Source organism: Marmota monax, unplaced genomic scaffold (assembly GCF_021218885.2).
Source record: "Marmota monax isolate L192 unplaced genomic scaffold, Marmota_monax_Labrador192_F-V1.1 WCK01_AAM20220418_F8-fsc00025, whole genome shotgun sequence".
NCBI classification, from domain to species: Eukaryota; Metazoa; Chordata; class Mammalia; order Rodentia; family Sciuridae; genus Marmota; species Marmota monax.
In genome coordinates this window covers 2,588,401-2,606,801 of record NW_026691950.1, presented here as the reverse complement: position 1 = coordinate 2,606,801, position 18,401 = coordinate 2,588,401, and the positions used below count along the sequence as shown (strand labels likewise).

General features: G+C 37.6%; 1 protein-coding gene across 1 annotated transcript in view; it reads right to left on the bottom strand.

Annotated features, from left to right (window-relative positions):
* The window catches only part of Nsun7 (NOP2/Sun RNA methyltransferase family member 7), a 36,940-nt gene continuing 18,539 nt past the window's right edge, over positions 1-18,401 (bottom strand). Inside the window, exons 8-12 of the mRNA XM_046454707.2 lie at positions 16,502-16,645; positions 15,978-16,079; positions 12,279-12,396; positions 2,108-2,231; positions 1-1,643 (exon numbers count right to left, since the gene is read on the bottom strand). Of these exons, the coding sequence (XP_046310663.1) occupies positions 1,005-1,643; positions 2,108-2,231; positions 12,279-12,396; positions 15,978-16,079; positions 16,502-16,645 (1,127 nt within the window). The 3' untranslated portion in view covers positions 1-1,004. The remainder of the gene's footprint in view (positions 1,644-2,107; positions 2,232-12,278; positions 12,397-15,977; positions 16,080-16,501; positions 16,646-18,401) is intronic.

Here is an 18,401-nt window from a genome sequence, read left to right as displayed (position 1 = left end):
TTGGCAATACCAATATTCATTTAAGATGAATTGACATTTAATATAACAGTGCTACAATATATTTTAATTGTGCATCAGAAATGATTTACCAAAGTTTGATTACTGTGTGCCATTTGAAACAATTTGAACATTTTGCTGTATCACCTGATCTTTGAATAGAATCAGAAGTCTTTATAGGTTTCTTCAATAATAGATATCACTTGTATTCTTTGACAATAGATATCACTTGTATTTAACAGTTTTGTTCTCAGAATTATGAATGTTTTGATGGAAATTTGCTCACAGTCTTTTTTTCAACCGTGTTTGGCATAAACAGGCAGAAGGAAGGGGTGATTGTGCTCACTCAATCCACTCAGGGTCCTGGATGCTCTTCCCACGAGAGACCCTCTGAATCAACACCTAAGCAATGCACACATGACATTCTGGAACTTCCTGGGCTTCCTACTAGTACTCAGGCTCAGTCATGTTACCAAAACTCATGTCATGCCCTGTTTCAGGAACAGACGAGTACTTAAGAAAAAAAAAAATCAATCTTGATTGTGATTGGAAAAGTTCAGCTAGGACTGCTTAGACACTGACAGGGTGTTCCAGAGCTGGTGGGAGGGCCCCGCTTTCAACTGAACGCCCTCAAAAGTGAGTGAAGAGCAGCCTGCTCCCAGAGAGACCATGTTTCCCTTCAGGAGAAATTGCTGAGCTTTAGTCCCGACTGGAAGTCAACAGGAGTGAGACGAGTTCTGACAGCTGATTGAGAGTCGACAGTGGGGTGTTCTCGAACAGATCAGCACTAAGCTGCTGCAATCTGAATTCTGCTTGCTTACCCTCTCTACTTATTGTCTCTCTCCTGTTTTGATTCTCTGAAGGTAATATCACAATTAGAAGATACTAAGTGACAAAAGGATGAGTATCTTGTGTAGCTATATCTCACCTTCTGAGAAATACCAGAGTTTGGGAAGAAAAAAAAAACAAAAACGCCTGTTTCTGGCCCTGTCAAAAACCTGGGGCAGTCAAAGCCATGGTCGAGGATGCCTAACTAGGGAGGAAGGTAAGTTTTCTTTAGGTTTCTCCCCTCTTCTGGACGCTGATGGTGTGGGAAGGTAGCCAGGCACACCAGTCTTGGGCCTAACCCAGCGATAGTAAAAATGCTGATTTGGGACCTGAGATCTGATCCCTTGAGGACTCTGAAATGGCAACATTACTGGAGGCAAAACGATCTCAATGGGTTTCAAAGCAATCATTTTGTCTTCTGGTCGAGGTCGTGTGAAGTTGGTGTGCCGTTCACATGGCTTGCAGTGACAAGTGTTCTTCGTTAAGGTGGGTGTCAAAGGATTGATGGTAGGCTTGCTGGGTTTCCTGGTCTGTGTGGTGGCACCTACTTGAGATGCATTTTTCTGTGGATTAAGTGCTTTTGTTATTAATGCCTCTGATCTGTTAGTACTTGTTTTGGTTTCTCGATTCAGGAACTCGGCAATTTTCATTTGGATGCCATTATTATCATTGGCAGACGGTTTGGGCAATGATGTTTTTGATTTTTTCCTCCTCTTCTCTCGTTTTGATGATTTCCCCAACTCAATCCCGTCCAGTAGCCCTTTTGCTGCAGCTCGGGCCAAAACATCTTTCACAGACACTGTCTCAGATGGGTCCCGCTACAATTAAAGAAGCATTTATTACTGTGGAAGGTAACTATTGTGCATATGGCAAATATTTGTCAATGTTTTCAGTGAAAATAAATAGAACATAATTTTAAAATAAATGGATTTTAGGCCTAATACATGCCATAAACCTCAGCAAATGACTTCTTTTTAACTTCACTTCTCCCATTTATAAACTTGATAGAATTACACAGCTGATTTCTTATGTCTGAGAAGATGCCCTCCCTATGTATTAACAAACTGCTTACAGAGGTGGGCATAGAGGGCAGGCAAAAAGAAACACAGAACATAAGGTATCGGGATTACTTGCCATAAAGCTTTTTCTTGCCCTTTAGCTATTTATGAAATATAAGCACAGCATTTCAAAATGTTCACAGGTTCCTATGTTCCTCTTGTGAGGCTCTGCCATTCCCAATTCCAAAGTATGACATAGACTGGGATTGTTTTTGTCTCCTTACCTCTCTTGTTAAAATAGAAAGAAAACAACCATTGGTAGTTTCAGATTGTTCCATTCTGAAAAACTTATCCTTAGCCAAGTGTATTTCTTTTAAGGAACATAGAGGAAGAACAGGAGGACTGAGCCTGCAACGGAAATGAACAAGCATGAAACAGCTGGAATGGCTTCTTTCAAAGAGAGGGAAAAAGTATTTTGCAAATAAATTTCTTCCATTATGTTTTACCAGTGATATAAGTAAAACTTCCAAATAAGAAAAAGTGCTGAAGCAGCTTTTCCCAAAATAACACATAAGGAATAAGCTCTAGTATTTCATATTAGCTCAGAACTCATTATACTTCCCAAGTTCTGCATCCTTAAACAACTATGCCAATGACAAACTTTTAACTCAAAACTTCTTTCACCACTCAACTAATATGTTATCAAAACAGGTAAATATGTATAGGAGTCACAAAAATAGAACTCCAAACTTCCTATATTTCTACATTGTCAAAATATGAAATATAGGACTTCCTTCTTTCAGTTACTTTTTGCACAATTATAATAATGTAGTCTATCATTTTAACTACGTTATTCTTCCAATATCTTTGTGGGTATTAATGGATGAGTTATAGAGTGTTCAAGAAAGTACATAACAAAAGACTTTATGTCAGAAAAAACTAATTTAAAATAAAATTTTGGTTTTTATATTTAATTTCTCATTTAATAGTAAGTTCATGAAAAGGTGATTCTTCTAATTCCATGCTTTTAGGATTAAAATGTACTTACTGTGTTAAAGCATTTTAACACTTAATCCACATGAATTCAAATATCAGGAAACTTTTTTACCAATAATTTTGTCTATTCTGACACTTAAAGCCAGTTTTAAATTTATATTTATTATTTGCCTATTAGGTAAAAAGTGCATGAATAAAACCTTAATTCAAAGAGTTTACAGATTAGTTGAGGAAACGAATCCATTTACAGTAATCTGAAAGAGACCATCTGTGGATGCTGGGCCAACAGAGACAAGATACAGAAGAGAGTAAGGCCAGTTCTTCCTGGCCCAGGCAGAGGGCAAATGTGAAGCTTTTGCAGAGGAAGTGATACTGAAGCTGTGTCTCGAAGAAAAAAGTAGGTTCCCGGTAACATAAAGAAGGTGATTCTAGACAGAAAGAAGAGCAGGAAGAAAAGCACATGCGCTATGAGAATGCAAGCGCGGGCACACCAAGTATTTCCATGGATCTGCGGCATAAGGTGAGTGATGAGAGAGAGGTTGCTTAGCAAGGGGCAGACACACATGACCTCAGATGACATGCTAAAGAGTCTGACAATGGACGGTGCTAAATAAACAAATGAGGGCAAATGGCAGTGGAACTTATTTGAAATCAAAGAACTACAGGTTCTGAAAGTGAGAGAGCCAGCTGTTCCTCTCACCAACCTTGTAACCAGCCAGCAGTTTCTGAGACTATTCATACAGGTTGAGCATCCCTGATCTGAAAGTCTAAAATCCAGTATGCTTCAAAATCTGAAGTTTTTTGAGTGCAACATGATGCCACAGGTTAAAAAAAAAAAAAAAAAAAAAAAAAAAATTCTATACCTGACCTAATGTGAACAAGCACACTAAAAATACTACATAAAATTACCTTCAGGCCACGTGTATAAGGTGCCCATGAAACAAATGAATTTTGTGTTTAGACTTGGGCCCATCACCAATATATCTCACTTTGTATATGCAAATATCCCAAAATCCCAAAAGATCCAAAATCTGAAGTACTTCTAGTCCTAAGCATTTTGGATAAGGACACTCAACCTCTATGTGCTTGTTCTCTACACAAGTAGAAATTATTTTTAAAAGTTTATTCACTCATATAGGTTAAGAATACTCAATGAAAATAATTCTTATCAACCTACTTAGCTCCAAAATGTAAATATGAAGGTTTAGATTTTTGTTAATTTTAGTTCACTGATAACGTTACTAGTACCTAGAAGAATGCCTGGTACCTACTAGGTATTCAATAAATATTTTCTTAATAAGACATATTATTTATCAACATATATGATGTCTTTCTTAATAGTCCATAATTAAGACTGATCAACTTATCTTCCAGAAACTGCTCCTACAAAATAGTTTCCAAATTCTAGCTTTCAGCCTATTTCTTTGAATAATAAAATTAGATCATACCCAGAATCTTACTCATCCCTGATTTAGATGGTGGCGTTTTGGATTTTTTTTGAGTTGATGATATTTAGATGAAAATTTTTGGATTTATAGTTGATCCTGGAATGGATATAGACTTTTGGAGAAGTTAAGGTGGGTTTTGGAGAAGTTGAGGTGGGTTTTGGAGATGTTGAGGTGGGGTGAGTATATTTTGCATGAAACAAATATCAATGTTGGGAGGCCAGAGAGTAAGCTATTGTGGGTTGAATAGTGTCCCCCCCAAAATTCATGTGCACTCAAAGTCTCAGAATGTGACCTTATTTAGGAATAGGTCTTTGTAGATAAAATTAGTGAACATCACACTGGAGTTGGATAAATCCTGAATCTGATACTAGAATTCCTATAAGGAGAGTTCACAGAAACACACAGGGGACGAAGGACATGTGGAGATGGAGGCAGACAGTAGAGTGGGGCAGTGTTGAGAGCCACAGCCGAAGGGCCCCCAGCAAACTTTCAGACTGCCAGCTGATGATTGGCTCACAGCGGCCCTAGCAACTTCTAGCTGATTGGCTCCTCTGCGGTGATGCTCATTGAGCTGTTTCCCCGCCCTTTCAGACTGCCAGATGATGATTGGCTCACAGCGGCCCCAGCAACTTCTAGCTGATTGGCTCCTCTGCAGTGATGCTCATTGGGCTGTTTCCCTGCCCTTTCAGACCACGGAGCTGCTCATTGGGGGACTTTTTTGGCTCTGCCCACGCGACCCAGCCAATCGGCCTCAAGAGCAGGAGGAGTGGGGGAGGTTGAGAGGCTTGTGGGAAGCTGGTGGTGGCAGTTGGGCTCTGAGGGTTTTCCTGAGGAGCTGTTTTGTTTGGCGTGTGTGGTTCTAAAAATAAAGTTCGTTTCTTTTGACAAGTGGCTCCTGAATTGTGCCCAGCCAGACTGCGGCATTTGGTGGCTCACACGGGGAGCGACTGAGGGTAAGTGATAAGGTAAACTGCTCGCCCCTGAGGGCAGGGCGAGAGGATGGGTAGCCATTTTAAGATTCCTCTTTTGTTTTGCTTCACTTTTGTTTTAAGTTGCCTGTCCCTGGAGATGAGTGAGACAGAAGAAAAACCGCTCACATCTGAGGAAAAACTATTTACGTCTGAGGAACAGATAGGGAGAAAGGACGGATGGACATTTCAGGAGGATAGAAAGGCTATAATGATTTTTTGTTGTTCCATTTTTATTTCATTCTGTCTCGGTTTTGTTTGGTGTCATCTTGTTGGGTTGTATTATAGTAGAAATATGGGATCAGAAATTAGTAAAAAACAAACCGAAAGAGCGTTAAGTAAATTGTTAGAGGAAGGAGGCATCCCAGTAAAATCAAGAGCAGTCAGGGCATACATTGATACAATACAAAAATGTAGCCCATGGCTTTTTGAGGAGGAGTTGTTGAGTATATCACAATGGAACCATCATGGTGAAGATTTAAAAAGAATAGAAAAGAAAAGCCCAGGGACTCTGCCAGTTGGCACACTGCCATTGTGGATGTTCGTATCTTGTTTGCTTAGTCCAAAGCCTTCAATTCAGACAAAGGTAGAGGAAGGAGAAGACATATTGATTCAAGTAAAAGAGAAGGTCTCTCAAGTTAGTCAGAAAGAGGAAAAGATTCAAGTAAAAGAGAAGGTCTTTCGAGCTAGTCAGACAGAGGAAGGAAGTTTAGAGCAGAAAAAGCCATCAGGGGAAAAGTTACAACAGGAGACTGCTACTAACACCTTTCTATCACCAGAGGGCATAAGTGTCCAACCAACAGCACCACCTCTACAGGAGACTGCTACTAACACCTTTCTATCACCAGAGGACGTAAGTGTCCAACTAACAAGGCCACCTCCATATGCTGGGAGGCTCCCAACCCCCGCAGTTGATAGTTGGGATCCTGAGACAGGATCTCAAATATTAACATGCCCTGTATTTGAGGCAGGAGGGCAGCGAATTCACCATGCTTTAAATTTCAAAACAGTGAAGCAGCTAAAAGAGGCTGTAACAACCTATGGTCCTCAAGCACCCTTCACTGTAAGCTTGGTCAAATCCATTAACAACTTGAACATGACACCAGCAGATTGGGCTAATATGTGTAAAGCTGTGCTAAATGGAGGACAATACCTGTTATGGAAGGTTGCCAATGAGGAATTTTGCAAGGAGATGGCTAGGCGAAATGCAGCAGCTGGTTATCCTCAGAGAAATGTAGATATGTTGTTAGGAAAGGGTGGGGAAACAGCTCAATGAGCATCACCGCAGAGGAGCCAATCAGCTAGAAGTTGCTGGGGCCGCTGTGAGCCAATCATCAGCTGGCAGTCTGAAAGTTTGCTGGGGCCCCTTCGGCTGTGGCTCTCAACAGGGCAGCTACAAGGTAAGGAATGCAAAGGAGTGCCAGCAACCCTGGAAGCTAGGAGTATGAATGGAACATCCTCCATCAGAGGCCCCACAAGGAACTAACCCTACCAACACCTTCATGTAGGACTTCTGGTCTTCAGAACTGTGCAAGAATAAATTTCTGTTGTTATAAGCCCCCAAGTTTGGGATAATGGGTTTCAAAACCTAGGAAATTAATACATATGACAAAATGGATTTTGCAGATGTACTTAAGGTCTCCAAGATATGAATATTATCTGGGGAGGACCTGATCTAATCATATGAGCCATTGAAAGCCAATCTTGAGGTCAGATGGAATATCCCAAAGATTCAAAACCCAAGATTGATAGGAAACACCTGTGCTGACATGAAGTTGGAAGGAGCTTCATGGCAGGGAGTGAAGGCAGCCTTGGAGCTGAGAGCAGTCTTGGGCTGACAGCCAGCAGGGAAGTGAGAACCTTAGTCCCACAACCAGAATGGACTTTGAATGGACTCTTCTCCAGAGACTTCAGCCTGGCTGATATTCTGACCAGAGAACTCAGTTATGACATGCCAGTCATCTAGCCTCCAGGACCATGAGCTAATTAATAACTGCTTTTAGCCACTAAGTTTGTGGTAATCATAATAATAATAATTATTATTACTATTATTATTATTATACATTATTATTATTATTATTGTTTTGGTACCAGGATTGAATCTAAGGGTACTTAACCACTGAGCCACATCCCCAGCCCTTTTTATTTCTTGTTTTGAGACAGGGACCCACTAAGTTGTTTAGGGCCTGGCTAAGTTGCTGAGGCTGGCTTTGAACTTGTGATCCTCCTACCTCAACCTCCTGAGTCACTGGGATTACAGCCGTACACCACCACACCTGGCTAGTTTGTAGAAATTTCTTAAGCAGAAATAGAAAACTAATACACAATAGCTCACATTGAATAAGGCAGGATGCCAATGCCCATAGTAAACAGTGGAAGAAGTATTAGACTCAAAGACGTGAGTCTGCTACAGTGGATATCCTATTTTCCTATTAAATAGACAGGAAAACCCTCCAGATTATACCCTTTATGGGAGGAACAGGGAAATGCTGGTGAGAGGAGCACTACATAACAGCACTGAGAAGCTCTTCTGTAGGTGAGGACTGACAACCAGAAATGCTGTGACAGAACTGAGCTCACTGATAACAATGAGGATACAAGAATTCTGACACAAGAAAGACCAGAAAAGCCCCCAAGTTTGGGGTAATAGGTTGCCATCAATGGCCAAGTGTGGACACTACTGATTATCATAAGTACCAAGGAGTAGTAGCAATCCAATTCCTCTCAAGCAATGCTCACCTTCCTTAGCTTCCACCTTAACTAGGTAACAGAATATCTAAATAGAGAACATAACCTAGCCCTCAAGCTCAAGGATGGTCAGTATTAGAAAATACTTAGCTCCCCATCATGTTAAAATGACAGATGAGAACAAACATTTGATCTGATCAATTAAAGGCATTCGATGAAACTAGGTATCCATTAGGAGTTTTAAAAATCTCATCGTGGTACTGGCTTAATTATAGACACATAGATCGATGGAACAGAATGAGAATCCAGAAAGAAGCTCATACATTGATAATTTTTCAACAAGGAGGCCAAGACCATTCAATCAGGGAAAGAATAGTGTTTTCAACAAATGGTGCAGATACAACTGCACAGCAACATGCAAAAGAGTAGTCAGACCCTCGATTCATACTAATCAAAATTAATCAAAATGGATCATAGACCTAAATTTAAGAATTAGACTAAAAACTTTAAAGGCATAAAGCTTTAGACATAGGCAAACAAAAAAACATAAGCTATACTTCACTGAAATTTTTAAAATGTATGCATCAAAGAACACTATAAGGAATCCAAAAAGTAACCAATAGAATGGAAAAAAAATTGCAAATTATTATGTGTAAGGGTCTGGTATACAAGAGATTCTTTTAACTCAACAATTTAAACTAACCTAATTTAAAAACTGGGAACAAAGCCAGGTGGGATGGTACACACTTATTATCCCAGCAACTTCTGCCAAGGCAGGAGGATTGCAAGTTCAAAGTCAGCCTAGCATATACATGGTCCTGGGTTCAATTCCCAGCACTGCAAAATAAAACTGTCAATAGACATGTGTCCTATGAAGATATGTAAATGACTAATAAGCACATGAAAAGACACTCAGCATCATTTTTTAAAATTATTCATTTATTTTTATGCGGTGCTGAGGATCGAACCCAGTGCCTCACCCGCACTAGGCGGGCACTCTACCACTGAGCCACAACCCCAGCCCTACTCAGCATCATTTGTCCTCAGAGAAATGCAAATCAAAACCACAATGGGACATTATTTCACACTCTTGAGGCTCGCCAGGGGAAAAAAGAGTTAGAGAGGGAGAGAGAGAGAAAAGAAAATAAACAAGCCTTGGTGAGAATGTCAAATGATACAAGCACTTTGGAAAGTGCAACAGTTTCTCAAATGATTGAAGAGTTACCATTTTACCCAGTAATTTTACCCCTAGGTATATAGTCAGGAGAAATGCAAACTTACTTCTGCACAAACATATGTACAAAAATATTACAACAACATTATTCTTAGCATCCTAAAGATGGAAACAATCTAAATGCTCATCAACTGATGAACGGATAAAATGTGACATATCCATACAATGGAGTGTTACTCAGCCTTCAAAAACAATGAAGTTCTCAGACTTCTAACAAGGATGAACCTCAGAAACATCATGCTAAGTGAAAGATGCCATTTTTGGGGCTGGGGATGTGGCTCAAGTGGTAGTGCGCTCGCCTAGCATGTGTGAGGCACTGGGCTCGATTCTCAGCACCAAATAAAAATAAAATAAAGATACTGTGTCCACCTAAAACTAAAAAATAAATATTAAAAAAAAAAAGAAAGAAAGATGCCATTTTAAGCTGGGCATGGTGGCACACGCCTGTGATCCCAGCTGCTCAAAAGACTGAGGCAGGAAGATCACAAGTTCAATTTGGTGAGACCCTGTCTCTAAATAAACAATAAAAAGGGCTGGGGATGTAGCTCAGTGGATAAGTACCCCTGGGTTTTATCCCTGATACCGAAAAAAAAAAAAAAAAAAAGGCCATTTTGAGGGGATGGGGAAGGAGTATTTGCAGAAAAACTAAAGCTCGATCAACACTTTAGTCAATTATTAAATATAAAAGAGAAAAATTTTAAAGTATTAAAACTGACAAAAGCATTTATAGGGGTTAGTGCGTAGCTCAGGCATAGAGTGCCTGCCTAGCATGCACAGGCTCTGGATTGATCCCCAGTACTACCAAAAATAAGTAAGTAAATAAAATGTGTAGTTTATATGAAAATAGCTAAAAGCACTAATATACAATAAGATTAAAAAAAAGAAAACGAATAATTCAGTTGAAGAAGTGGCAAAGTATATGAACATAAAATTTACAAATTAGTAATAACTATGACAATAAAAACTACTGAACATTTAGTATGTGCCAGGTACTGTTCATGTGTTCATATATTTAACCTCCACAAAGACCTACTGAGGTAGGTAATGTAATCAATCATATTTAATCTAATTTTAATTTTTTAATTTTTTGCCATGCTGGGGATCCTACCCATATGCTAGACAAACTCTCTACCACTGAGCCACATCCCCTGCCCTCATTAACTCTGTTTTACATCATCCTTTCCCTCCTCTCCATTCTCAATACCCTTCTCCCACTTACACCTGTTACCTACCTTGTTTTAGTACACTGTCCTAGAATGTTAATTACGATCTACAAGAGGCTAAACAAAGGAACAACCCAAGAATGCAACTGTCTTCTCCCATGGAAAGAAATCTTTAATTGGGTGTGAAACTCTGGCAAGTGCTCACCACTGAAATGCATCCCCACCTCCACCCCCAAAGCTCTGTTCTTGAACTAGCTTGCTTCTTTCTTCTTTCTTCTCCTCTCCCTTCCCCTCCCTTCCACCCTTCCCTTCCCTCTCCTTCCTCTACTCCTTGCCTTTCTCCCTTTCTCCCTCTTCTTCCCTCCTTTTACTTCTTTATTTCTATGTATCTATGTTAAAATTAAAACTTAGAGGTAAATCACATTAGCATGTTTCTTTGAATTAAAAAATAAAGTCAGACTTTTTTTTTTTTTTTTTTTTTTTGGTACTAGGGATTGAACCAGGGCCCTTGAGCATGGTAGGATAGTACACTAGCTTGAGCTATATCCCCAGCCCCTAAAATCAGACTTTTTTTTTTAAAGGTAAATCTGGTTTTGACAATGAGAACTAGTCTTATAAAGTAAGTAACAAATGCATCATTTTTCCTTAAATTAAATAGATGAATCTGCAGGTCCACAGATTTGATAGAAATATATTTAAAATATAAGTAATATAATATTCTAAAAAACTATATTTCACAACTTTTAAACTTATGAAAAATGTTAAACATCAATTTTAAAACACAGAAAACACACAGTTATTCAAAAAAATTTTAGGGAGTTGAGAAAACATGTTTGAAGACCACTCCCCACTACACTGCCCAGTCAGTAAACTCAAACATGCTCAGCCTCACTAACAGAAAAATAAAGTTGATCAACAGTGAGATCTTATCTTTTCATCCCTCAGATGGGTAAAGATTTAAAAGTCTGATGAATTTCAGCATTTATGAAGCTGCAGGAAAACAGATTTACAACAGTGACTATTTTGGTGGGTCATTTAACAACAGCAACTAAAGCTTAAAATATGCATATCCATTGATGCTGGAAAAAAATCTAGAAGTCTACAAGTCAAGCTGTTAAAAACAGTTATATTCAAGAGGGTGGAATTTGGAAAATTTTTATAGATTAGTATTTTGTAAGGTGAAATTTTTACAATAGAGGATGGAAGCAGGATGCATTGGGCTAAAGTACTATGATGACTAAAGTCCAGAATGAGTTGCATATTTCTAAGGCAGTGAAAGGAAATAGAAGCAACAGGTGGATGGGTGATCAGAGTAGATAACACCTAATGTTATTTAATCATGCAATACTTATTCAACTCTTAAGTTCTACAACTTTAGGATATTAAGAAATGATTCTTACAGACCATCTGCTATATTTCACTAGGCAAATTTTCTTAAAGTCCACAGTTCAGAGTATAATGTTAATGCTCTTTCTCTCTATCCCTAGCTTATTACAACATTTTTCCATAGATAACTTCAGTTATTTTACTTCAATTCTGATGGATACCAAAGATTACAAGGGCTTAAGAAATGTCTATTTTCAGATATGATTTTCTGTCTATTTTCTAAGAATATTTTATATATTAATTTGTATTCTATAGAGGTATACATGTATCTAAATCAGGAACATAAAATTTGGACCCAGTTTACCCAAAAACCAATCAAGTCAAGTCCAAAATGCTTTTAGCTTTAACAATAATAACAAAAACAAAAGAATCTTTTAATATGCAAGAAAATGTTTGTGCCACACTGTTGTAAAGGCTTTACAAAAAACCTACTTTAAAGTTGTAAGAAGTTAGGGTAATGATCATAGTAAAGTCTAATAAAAAGCAGAATATCTTATGTAACTTAGAACATTATATTTGTCATTTAAAAAATGATTATTTGAGTTGTTCAGGAGAATGCCTTCCTTTCTTACCTATAAGGTTGTATTTTAGCCCCTTGGTTTTGAAATTCCAATGCTTTCTTCACAACAGCTTCATTTTCTTCTGGATAAACTGAGCATGTGCAGTATACCACTGCTTGAGCTTTAACAACTATATTTAAAGAAGATTTAATTAATATAATGACCCCATAAATGATCCAATGCAATTTATGTTTCCAGACATGCATTTGGTGCAAACACCACAGAGTTCTAATGGGAATGATTTCCAGAGATGCTTGAACAGCTTCTTTTAAAGCAGAAGCTTATACTAGCAATGTGGTCTGTGGCCAGTAAGTAATAGAAATCCAGATGGATTGTATGAAAGTTGAAAACTGAATCAATATGACCAACCTAGTTGCAAACACAAAGAAATAAATGCTGCAGATTCCCATGAGCTTGATACTTCCAGTCATTCCTTCATTATCTATATCACCTTAATTGGTTCAGAAAACTCCAGAAATGTACAGAAGTCAGTCTGAATCCCAATTCTGTCCTTGCTGTGGCATGAACCTGGGAAAATTACTCAAAGTTCCAGATTTTTCACCTGTAAAATTAGGTAATATATGATCTGCAATTCACTAATGTATTCATACCAATTGAGCACCTACCACATTCCAGGCACTTAGGCTTTGGTATACATCAGTGAACAACAAAAATGAAAATCCCTGCCCCTAGGGAGCTTCCTTTCTAGCAGAGGATAAATACAGTAAGACAAAGAAACAGGAAAACTATCTAGGTGATAAAGCAAAGCAGGGGTGGGAAAGAGTTTCAGGGGAATGCTATAATTTTAAGTAGGCTAGTTAGAGCTAGCATCACTGAGATGAAGGACTGTGGGTAGACTCAAAAGATTAGAGAGCCAGACACAGAGATAACTAGGGAAGGATATTTTAAGGTAAGGGAACAGCAAGTTTAAAGGAATGTTCAAGGAAAGTGAAGGGGGCCAGTCTGATCAGAGCAGAGGGAATGAGGACAGAGTAGTGGGCAATGAAGTGTTTAAATGTGGGTCTGAGCACCAAATAGTAAGGATGTGCAGGCCACTGGATGATGGTTTTCAGTTTGATGATGGGAAGCCATTTGTTTTAACAAGATCATTCCAAATGCTGTGTTGAAAATGAACTGTAGAAGGCAGTGGTGGAAGCTGGTAGACAAAATAGAAGATCATTGCAGTAAACCAAGAGTGAGGTGATGGTATGGATGTGGTGGTAGTGGTGGAGGTGACTGGATTCTAAATATATATTAAATGTAGAAGTTCCTTTGTTTTCTGACAGGCTGGCTGAGGATGTAAATAAGAGGGACAATGCAAAGCTTTTTCACCTGAACAAATGGAAGACTGATATTGTCATTAACTGAAATGGCAGTTCTGCAGGAAGAACAGGACTTTCATTTTGGATCTATCAGCTTTGAAAGGCCTATTAGTCATTAGCTGGAGATGGCAAGAAGACAATTGAATATACAGACTTAAGAGTTTTGGGAAGAAATTTGGGAGTCACGCAGAGGTGTTTAAATTCATGAGACTGGATAAGATCATCAAGGAAGTAAGTATAAACAGAGAAAAAAGAATCCTAGACAGGAACTGTGACATACTCTGAGGCTAAAGAGAGTATCCTATAGGGAGGATACTCACTATAGGATAGCAAGCCAAGGAGATGGGAAATAAATTGAGGTGGTGTGTCTTAGAAGACAAGTGAAGTAATGTGGGAAGGAAGAGAATATGATCAATTAGGTCAACTATCACAGCTAGATCAAGTTAGACAAAGACTGTGAGTTGATGTAACAGTATGTGGGAAGGGGGTCACGGGTGATCTTCACAGGACCATCTCAGGTTAGTGGCAAGAGTGAAAGTGTGATAATAATTGGCTCAGAAAAGAACAAGAGGAGAGATTTAGAGAAACACTGTTCTCAAGAGAAGGGCAAGTTATAGGATAAAAAAAGAGAACATTCAAAGAAGTATTAAAATATAGGGATTTTTGTTGAAGACAACTATTCTAGCAAAGTAGGAGACAAGGACAGACAAGGGGATGTGGATGAAGACAAAAAAGGGAGTATTATAGATCTTATTCAGATGAGGAATGACCTGGGTGTCAGGGGCTTCTCAAGTTAACAGTCCTTGGTGGTATAAAGGACATAGTGAGAAGTGTCTGAGATGGTTTTGGAAAACACAGTAGTGGCAAGACTGAGTTTAGAGAGCAAAGAAATCTGGGGAGCCTAGCCACCTTGTTACTGTGTTCAGAGAAGGCATGGAAGCTAAGGGAGACGATTTTGTGAGGATTAAATAAAATATAAAAAGTAAATAGCAGGGTGCCTGGCAAATAATTGACCTATAAATGTCTAAAACTTTAAAATGTAGCTGGGTACATGCCTGTAATCCCATCTGCATGAGAAGTTGAAGCACAAGTTTGAGGCTAGACTGGGCAATTTACCAAAACGCTATCTCAAAAAAAAAAAAAAAAAAGAAAGAAAAGAAAAAAACTGAGGATATAACTTAATGGTAAAATGCCCCTGGGTTCAATCCCCAGTGCCAAAAAAAAAATTTTTTTAATTATTTTTTACAACTAATAGGAGAAATGATCATAGTTATTTTTTATATGGTCAATTTCAAATGGAAACTTTTAGTAATTTCTATGACAATTGGGAGTCCAACCCTGATAAGGCATTACCTAACATTGTTTTATGGGAAAATTATAGAACTTAATTTACTGAATGTCTTCCAGTGATGCAGATTTCCTAATCTCAAGGTTACCAAATAATGTGTTTCTTTGGCATCACAATAGAGTGTATGTCACTAAAATCCTTTTGCTTTTCATGATTCTTTCAGAAGTCTTTTTAAAGCTTTAAACATTCAATTAAAATTTGATAAAAGTGCATTAGTAAAAATTTTTACTTACCAATCTCCTGATTTTCTAAACCAACTTATTTCATAGTTCATATATACATTTTCACATTCAAATTAATGTTTTTAGCAACATTAACCAAAAGAACAGACTTCTTCTCTGCTACTTTCCCTTATTTATAATTCATGTATAAATCAATATCTTTATATATTGAATTATCTATACTCACAGACTCATCTTTGAGCCTTTATTTTAGAAACATCTATTTATGTTCATAAGCCTAACATCCAGTTCAATTCCTGACCCAGAATAGGCACTTGATAAATATATACTGACCTAGTAAAAGTTTATTAGTTTCTTAAAGACTCCCAGATTTCTTTGTTCACCTGTGGAAAAGCAGTGGCACTCAAAACCCAAATGGAGTAATTAAAGCAATGATATAAATACTTAAAGAGCCTTGTTACTCAGATTTCAAATCAAGAGTTCTGGGCTTTTTCTATAACTCTGGACTCTATTCAGCACTAAGAGAAATAAACTTTGGATTAAAATATGGACTGCAGAAGAGTTGGTAGGTGTAGGTAAAATGACAACAGAAAAATATGTCAAGTAAGAAGTTGAAGATCAGAAATAGGGAAGATGAAAATAAACAATTATGAATGTACATAATTATTTCATCTTAACATTAAGAAATTATTAAATTATGCTAGCTTATGTTTAAAGTATGTTTTTTTAAAAAGGCAGGTTAAGTTTATAAAAATAATTTGTTACTTGAAGGCACTAAGACTGTATGTTCTAGAAAATTTGTTTTGGTTTCTAAGATTAACACTGTATTTTAACAATGTTGTTCTAATGACAGACTTACATTTCATTGCATGTGCTAGCTGTTCATATTGATGTTGAGCAAGAACCTGAAGTTTATCTTCTGAAGTACCTCCTTGAGAGAGATCTTTAAGTAAATCTGTATCTAAATTTTAAAAACAAGTAAATACTTTAAAATAAATTACTATTAGGTACTTTTCATATATTGATGTTATTGCACTATTTTTCAATCATTTTGACTATTAATGAAAATTTTCATGGAAAATACTTATTAAAACTAGATAACATTAAAGTATTGGCTTAAAAATTTAAAAATTAATTAAGATAATTATGTTCAGTCTTAGTACTATTTTTCAATAAGAATATTAAAAACATTTTGTTGTTTTTCTCCAAGTTTTCTTTGAGAGAATCAACTAAGTAGCTATTTAAGTCATTTAGATTCAGAAGAAAGAATTCATTCAATCTGGAGGCTAATGCAGAAAAGAGAAAATAAAATTTATTTTCTAAAATAGAAATTGATGGGCTATCATCAACTAATTTTAATAATTTAGAAATTAAAACAAGTACCTTCGTGTTCATTTAAAATAAATTCTATTGGATTACTAACACCCAGATCTGAACAACGAGGCAACAGCAGAATCACTTTAACTTTCTGTAACCTCTGATCCTTTGATTCAATGTCAGTAAATGTCTCATGAAGTATTTCAATATCTGAGGGAAAACACAGAAAATTAATGTAATTTAATTAGCTAAGAAAATCTAAATGCAATATAGTGGTACTGCTTTATGTATGTATAATATATATATATAATTTATCTTAAAACCCTTAACCCCATAAAAACTCATTTTATAGCATTAGGACAGAGTATTCTCTGATAATCTCCCAAAGCTAATACAGGAATTTTCTTAATAGATGCTATTTCCACCGGAGAATGATTTTCAAATGTAAAATTAAATTTCTTATTCTGAACTTCATGTTCAATCTAAAGTAGCATGATAGAGTAGGGGAAATGGGCTTTAGAAACAGACTCAAATTTGACTCCCAGCTGTGTGTCTTAAACTCTCTAAGCCTCCATGTCCTTATTTATGGACTGCAATGGTTTCTTAATGCAAATGGTGAACATCAAGACAAAGTTGGTAAGCTTAGCATGTGTCTCATATACAGTTCATATACAGTAAGGATAGTCAATAATATAGGCTATTTTCCCTTTTTCATTTTTACCCTTTATATTCTGTCACCCCTGGGGGGAAATGGCTGTCAGGAACATTTATAAGGCACAGTCTGAGGTGCTAAACCTACAGAAACAGGCATGAAATACCATCCATACCTCTAGGGACCTTGTTTGTAGTTTACGAGCATCTGTCTCTCTAGATGACAACCATGTGTACCTCTACCTTAAAAATCAACCCTCTGTTTGAGGCCATCTTGGGCAACTTAGCAAAGCCCTAAGCAACTTAGCAAGACCCTGTCTCAAAAAATAAAAAGGACTGGAGATGTGGCTTAGTAGTTAAGCACCCCTGGGTTCAATCCCCAGTACCAAAAAACAAAAACAGAAAAACAACCCCCTGAGAAGAGGGCAAGTTTATCAAAGAAATAAGCTCTGATTAACACTGCCAAGAACCACAGGGATAAACAAACACTGGAGAAGAAAAGTCCTCCTCTCTTCGGCTTCAGCCTTGTAGTCTCTAGGACCCGCTAATGGCTGAAGCAGCTGGCAATGGGGAAATGGATAATGCAGAGTACAGTCCCAGTATCACAAAATTCAGGAGGTGAAGAAGTAACTGGCCTAGTTTCTGAACACACTTTTTCTTGGTTCTTCTCTCATGGCTCCCTTTCTGGATCCCTCTTATTTAACTTCCTGATCTCTTAGTATTGGCATGTCTAGGAGTTAGCCTTTGGGTTTCTTTTCTTTACTACAGCTATACTCTAAGTACACAAAGTATAGTGGTCAGGACATTAAATATTATCCACATAATGACAAGTTCTAAATTTATATCACTAACACAGACTACTTTGCTAAACTCCAAAAAGGTGTACCTAAAAGCCTGCTTCACATTTCCACTTAATGTTGAACAGACATCTTAAAGCCTAACATGAGGCTGAGGATGTAGCTCAGTGGTAGACAGTGCTTGCCCAGCATGTGTGAGGCTATGGATTCGAGCCCCAGAACTCCAAAAAGCAAACAAGCCAACAAAAAACTAACACGACTGAAAGCCTTAGTGGATCCTGACTCTTCCCTTCTCTCACATCCCATATCCAACCTAATAACGTGACTTCAAGATATATTCAGTCTGTCATTTCTCACAACCTCTGGCATTATCACCCAGGTAGAAGTCAATATCTTTACACACCTGCCCCCTTTTTTCTTCTTCTGATATTTATTGAGCACATGTTGTGTAAACAGCAATGTTAAGTAGGTGCTGGCCACCTACAATTTTCATTACCTTGGCAATAGATGCTTCCCTC